The 6,364-nt window shown below is 55.8% G+C and overlaps 1 protein-coding gene across 1 annotated transcript; it reads left to right on the top strand.

Annotated features, from left to right (window-relative positions):
• The first annotated feature begins 313 nt into the window (after positions 1–313).
• LOC136513456 (leucine-rich repeat receptor-like serine/threonine-protein kinase RGI4) lies at positions 314–4,351 on the top strand. Its single transcript, XM_066507462.1, has 2 exons — positions 314–3,456; positions 3,559–4,351. The coding sequence occupies exons 1-2, from the start codon at positions 597–599 to the stop codon at positions 4,068–4,070; spliced, it is 3,372 nt and encodes a 1,123-aa protein (XP_066363559.1). The 5' UTR covers positions 314–596; the 3' UTR covers positions 4,071–4,351.
• Positions 4,352–6,364: the final 2,013 nt, after the last annotated feature.

Here is a 6,364-nt window from a genome sequence, read left to right as displayed (position 1 = left end):
AGGTGAGGCACACTATCTTTTCCTCTGAGCATCAAAGCTGTTGCAGCCATTAAAAAACTCCCCTGCAAAGCAAATTAGTCGTTGGTGTGATCCCTCCCTACCCAAGTTTGTTTTCAAAACCTAACCTTCCAATCCTAACAGTAACCTAGCACTTAGCACCAGTAATTACACTGCACTAGAGTCCACAAAGATGGACAGAGGTGTATGCAGTGTGCAGCACTGACCTTGGATCCTGAGATTCTGCAGGCATAAGCTGCACAGCCTCCATTGCTCCATGACCTCATCAAACTCTAAACTCTTTCACGCCCTCCTACCCTCTCAAGCATAGGCTATTTAGACCCCCACTCCACTTTCTTGTTCTTACTGCTATCTTTGTCCTCCCTCTTCCCCTGCAACTACTACGAGGCGAGCATATAAAAAACCTTGCACCATCTCCCATGGCCTCTCTTTCTCTCTCTTCGTCTTCTTCCTCTGTTTGTACTAGTCTTGAGACATAAGCAAGACCAAGATTTTGGGGCAATTAGAAGTAGTACATTACAATTCTACAGAATTATCGTGTTCTTGGACATATATACTTACAATTCAGTACGAGTGTCATGAGTTTTGGTGTTATGATGAGTAAGAGAAGCAAATGGCGGGCGGTGGCGGCAGCGCCGCTCATGGCGTGCGCGATGCTGGTGTTGTGCGTGGGCTGTGCCGTCGCCGTGGACGAGCAGGGGGCGGCGCTGCTGGCGTGGAAGGCCACACTGCGGGGCGGTGACGCGCTGGCCGACTGGAAGCCGACCGACGCGTCGTCGTGCCGGTGGACGGGCGTGACGTGCAACGCGGACGGGGGCGTCACGGAGCTGAGCCTGCAGTACGTCGACCTGCTCGGCGGCGTGCCGGCGAACCTGACCGCCCTGGGCTCCACGCTGACCCGGCTCGTCCTCACCGGCGCGAACCTGACGGGGGCCATCCCGCCGGAGCTCGGCGAGCTGCCGGCGCTGGCGCACCTCGACCTCAGCAACAATGCGCTCACCGGTCCAATACCGGCGGGGCTGTGCCGGCCGGGGAGCAAGCTCGAGACGCTGTACCTCAACTCCAACCGCCTGGAGGGCGCCCTGCCGGACGCCATCGGCAACCTCACCTCTCTCCGGGAGCTCATCATCTACGACAACCAGCTCGCCGGCAGGATACCGGTGGCCATCGGCCGGATGGCCAACCTTGAGGTGCTCCGTGGCGGCGGGAACAAGAACCTCCAGGGCGCGCTCCCTACCGAGATCGGCAATTGCTCCCAGCTCACCATGATCGGCCTCGCCGAGACTAGCATCACCGGCCCGCTGCCGGCGAGCCTCGGGCGGCTCAAGAACCTCACCACGCTGGCCATATACACGGCGCTGCTCTCCGGCCCGATACCGCCGGAGCTCGGCCAGTGCACCAGCCTGGAGAACATCTACCTCTACGAGAACGCACTGTCCGGGTCCATCCCGGCGCAGCTCGGCAGGCTCAAGAGGCTCACCAACCTGCTGCTGTGGCAGAACCAGCTCGTCGGCATCATCCCGCCGGAGCTCGGGTCGTGCTCCGGGCTCACTGTCGTCGACCTGTCGCTCAACGGGCTCACCGGCCACATCCCGGCGTCGTTCGGCAACCTTCCGTCGCTGCAGCAGCTGCAGCTTAGCGTGAACAAGCTCTCCGGCACGGTGCCGCCTGAGCTTGCCCGGTGCAGCAACCTCACTGACCTCGAGCTCGACAACAACCAGCTCACCGGCAGCATTCCTGCCGTGCTCGGTGGCCTCCCGTCGCTGCGCATGCTCTACCTCTGGGCCAACCAGCTGACGGGCACGATCCCGCCGGAGCTCGGCCGGTGCACGAGCCTCGAGGCGCTCGACCTGTCGAACAACGCGCTGACCGGCCCCATCCCGCGGTCTCTCTTTGCGCTGCCGCGGCTTTCTAAGCTACTGCTCATCAACAACAACTTGTCCGGCGAGTTGCCGCCGGAGATTGGCAACTGCACGTCCCTTGTCCGGTTCCGAGCGAGCGGCAACCACATCGCCGGTGCGATACCGACCGAGATCGGAAAGCTTGGGAACCTCAGCTTCCTTGACCTCGGTTCGAACCGGCTGTCCGGCTCTCTGCCATCAGAGATATCTGGGTGCCGGAATCTCACGTTCGTCGACCTGCACGACAACGCTATCTCCGGCGAGCTGCCACCGGGGCTGTTCCAGGACTTGCTCTCTCTCCAGTACCTCGACCTCTCCTACAACGTCATCGGAGGCACTCTCCCGTCGGACATCGGCATGCTCGCCTCTCTGACGAAGCTCATCCTCAGCGGCAACCGGCTGTCAGGGTCGGTGCCACCGGAGATTGGTTCGTGCTCCCGGCTCCAGCTCCTTGACGTCGGCGGCAACTCACTTTCCGGCAAGATTCCGGGGAGCATAGGCAAGATTCCGGGGCTGGAGATTGCTCTCAACCTCAGCTGCAACAGCTTCACCGGCACAGTCCCGGTAGAGTTCGCCGGGCTTGTCAGGCTCGGGGTGCTCGACGTGTCGCATAACCAGCTGTCCGGCGACCTCCAGACCCTGTCCGGGCTCCAGAACCTCGTGGCGCTCAACATATCCTTCAACGGCTTCACGGGCCGGCTGCCGGAGACGGCGTTCTTCGCGAAGCTACCCACGAGCGACGTCGAGGGCAACCCGGCGCTGTGCCTCTCCCGGTGCGGGGGCGACGCTGGCGACCGCGAGAGCGACGCGCGCCACGCGGCGCGCGTGGCGATGGCCGTGCTGCTATCCGCCCTCGTCGTCCTCCTCGTGTCCGCGGCGCTCATTCTCTTCGGGCGGCACCGGCGCGCCGCGCGCGCCAGCGGGGAGAAGGACGGCGAGATGTCGCCGCCGTGGAACGTGACGCTGTACCAGAAGCTGGAGATAGGCGTGGCGGACGTGGCGCGCAGCCTGACGCCCGCGAACGTGATCGGGCAGGGGTGGTCCGGGTCGGTGTACCGCGCGAGCCTCCCGTCGAACGGCGTGACCGTCGCCGTGAAGAAGTTCCGGTCGTGCGACGAGGCGTCCGCCGAGGCGTTCGCGTGCGAGGTGAACGTACTCCCGCGGGTGCGCCACCGCAACGTCGTTCGGCTGCTGGGGTGGGCGGCCAACCGCCGCACGAGGCTCCTGTTCTACGACTACCTCCCGAATGGCACCCTCGGCGACCTGCTGCACGGCGGCGGCGGGGGCACGGCCGGCGCCGCCGTGGTCGAGTGGGAGGTGCGGCTCGCGATCGCCGTGGGCGTGGCGGAGGGCCTCGCGTACCTCCACCACGACTGCGTGCCGGGGATCATCCACCGCGACGTCAAGGCCGAGAACATCCTCCTCGGGGAGCGTTACGAGGCGTGCGTCGCCGACTTCGGCTTGGCCAGGTTCGCTGACGAGGGCGCCAGCTCGTCGCCTCCGCCGTTCGCCGGATCCTACGGCTACATCGCTCCCGGTAAGCCGGCCGGCCGGCCGTTGCCTGATCTGAAGTCGTTCCTGATATGCCATTTATCAATTCAATTGATTAATTCGTCCTGATTCGACGCGCGCACCGCAGAGTACGGGTGCATGACCAAGATCACGACGAAGAGCGACGTGTACAGCTTCGGCGTGGTGCTGCTGGAGATGATCACGGGGCGGCGGCCGCTGGACCACTCGTTCGGCGAGGGGCAGAGCGTGGTGCAGTGGGTGCGCGACCACCTGTGCCGGAAGCGGGAGCCCATGGAGATCATCGACGCGAGGCTGCAGGGCCGGCCGGACACGCAGGTCCAGGAGATGCTGCAGGCCCTCGGCATCGCGCTGCTCTGCGCCAGCCCGCGCCCCGAGGACCGGCCGATGATGAAGGACGTGGCGGCGCTGCTGCGTGGCATCCAACACGACGACAGCAGCATCGAGGCGCGGAAAGCTGGAGGCGGAGCCGGAGGAGCGGAGGCCGAGGCCGGCGCCGGGGCCAGGAAGTGGGCCGACCCGAAGCAGCCCATTTCTCCGACCAAATTGATGGCCCTCGCCCAACCAGCCCAGGCCCGGACAAGTTCAGGGTCTCAAAGCCTGCTCAAGAACCGGGAGTGAAAGGAAATGGTCTGGACTGGCTGGGCCCACTGGCGCTGTGTGGTGTACCTTTTGGGGGACCCGTAGCCGAGATGGATGGCACCGGTCGTGATAGTGTTGGAAACGAGAAAGTAGAGGGGGTGCGTCGTTTTGCTAGGTGCAACCTTGTGTGATGTGGGTACAAAATGGAATCTTTTAGGAATTTGTTAGTGATGATGATGATGATGATAAGGGATCATAGAGGGGTCTCGCGAGTCATGAAAGGCTAATAATGTTTTGTACCATAAATCTGGCATAGTGCAATGGAGGTTAGTGTAAATTGTTATATGATTGATAATAATGCATATGTGGTCAATGAATATGTTTGCAAAAGGGAGCACATGAACCCTGTATCCCTACCATCTCGTTTCTTTTGTTGTTGCCGGTGGTTCACGCCAGCGACAGAGGCAGCGGTGGGGCTAGGGGGGCTCTAGCCCCCCCTAGCGATCCTGGGCACGTGGAGCCCCCTAAGCGCTCCCTTGAAATTTTATGTATATATGTATTAGGTAGGAGAGACTAAGGTTAAGAGAAGATAAAAAAAGCCTCTATTCTTTTGTTCAGTCCCTCCTAAATTTTTTTCTGGCTTCGTCCCTGGTTCACGCGTGATTTGTGCTCTCTTAGCCATTTGAGCTTTTAGAGTTGTGGATTGATTTGTATAGTGCAATGGGACCTGCATTTTTATTCCTTTTGAATTTGAGCAAATTACTGGCTAGTGATCTTTTAGCTTGCATCATGGACCATAGTCAATGATCAAACCCACTTGGGAAAGAAGATGTGCATAGTCTTTGGGTGTTATTTAAGGAATTCAATTCATCATTTTGATAGGACATAATATGATCAGAACTGAACGGAATTTGAATTTCCATCAAATGTTGCAATTTGCATCTTTCTTTTAAGATAACTAAAAAACTTAGCCGCCACCTAGGACCTCCTTGCAACGGCCTCCTAGGCCTCCCTCCTTCTACCTTTTTGCCGAGGCCACCGGTGGCAAGAAGGAAAAGGGACACACCACTTTTTTACAATTAAGCAATCCTTTAGGTTTTAACGGAATCATCATTGATGTTCGATCAAGAGCTTGTTACCTGCGGCAACTTCTAAGATGGACACGAGAAGATCGCCATTGTGGAAGCCAATTTCATCGACAGGAGGTCAGTTTGTGGTCACCATATGCAGGGGGAAAGGTGCTCCTAGATACTCCCCGCGAGGATACTAAATCGTCAATGTCCACAGAGTGGAAACTAGGTATTAAACTTGATGGACCATGAGCTGGAGTGCTGAATTTGAACCTATGTTGTACCAGACAATTCAAATGCCAATATTTTTCATGGATTCAAATGTATTCTGGTCTGGTGCTGCCGTGCCAGGACATTAGAGATTGCAGCTTCAATATTTAATGGAGCTCTGTTCACCTGGAGCGTCGACGATGATGAAAGCCAATAGGGAGAAGATAATGGAAAACATGGATAGATTGTATCTTTTTTGTTTCAGTTTTTTTTCATGTGTAGTTTAGGAATGTACTATTTCAAATTGTAATAGAAAAAAAATAAAAAAAACTAAACTGTCAAATATGTAATTTTTTGGAACTTTGCACCCTGGATCATATTTGTTCTTTTTTTTTTTTAGAAACATTTGTTCTTCTAGATGATCACAGGTGGCCATGAGTTCGAAACTCAAAATGCTTAAACAGGCCAATGGGCCTATGGCATTTCAGGTTTTGAGCTTGGACCTTGGAGCTGTTTCAGACTTTTCGGGTCGTGTTCGCTGAGTGCCGAAACGCACTCAGCAGGGCCCAGCACAGACGCGCTAAGGCCCATGTTTCTCTTTTAATTCAATCTGCAAAGCCCAAGTTTGCCTTTTAAGTTTTGAAGTCATCGGCAAAATTAGGCCCGACGCAACTTGAATGTCTTCTACCCAAAAATAAAGGGGACCGGTAGAAACTAAAATCGCCAAAAATTCTACCAATTTTTTTGCTTTGTAAAATCTTGACTAAAATTTGAGAATCTGAATAAATCTCATTTAAATAGAAAGCGAAATTACAGATATAAACATTTACGTAGGGTCATAGATAGAATCGAAAATCGTGAAAGTTCAGTTGAAATTCCGAACCTTTGTACCAAACTCATCGGCACCAAGCCTGTAACTGTACACGATGGCAGAAACAATGAAACAAATCAGACAAAACTTAATGAACAAATTGTCAGATGATCACAACGGCAATCATATTCACATGGATAGATTTAAAAAAACGAAAGCTTTCGTTTGTAGTAATTTAGCAA

Source organism: Miscanthus floridulus, chromosome 16 (genome assembly GCF_019320115.1).
Source record: "Miscanthus floridulus cultivar M001 chromosome 16, ASM1932011v1, whole genome shotgun sequence".
NCBI classification, from domain to species: Eukaryota; Viridiplantae; Streptophyta; class Magnoliopsida; order Poales; family Poaceae; genus Miscanthus; species Miscanthus floridulus.
Note: the sequence above shows the minus strand (reverse complement) of the source record. Positions and strands in the feature narration are given on the sequence as shown.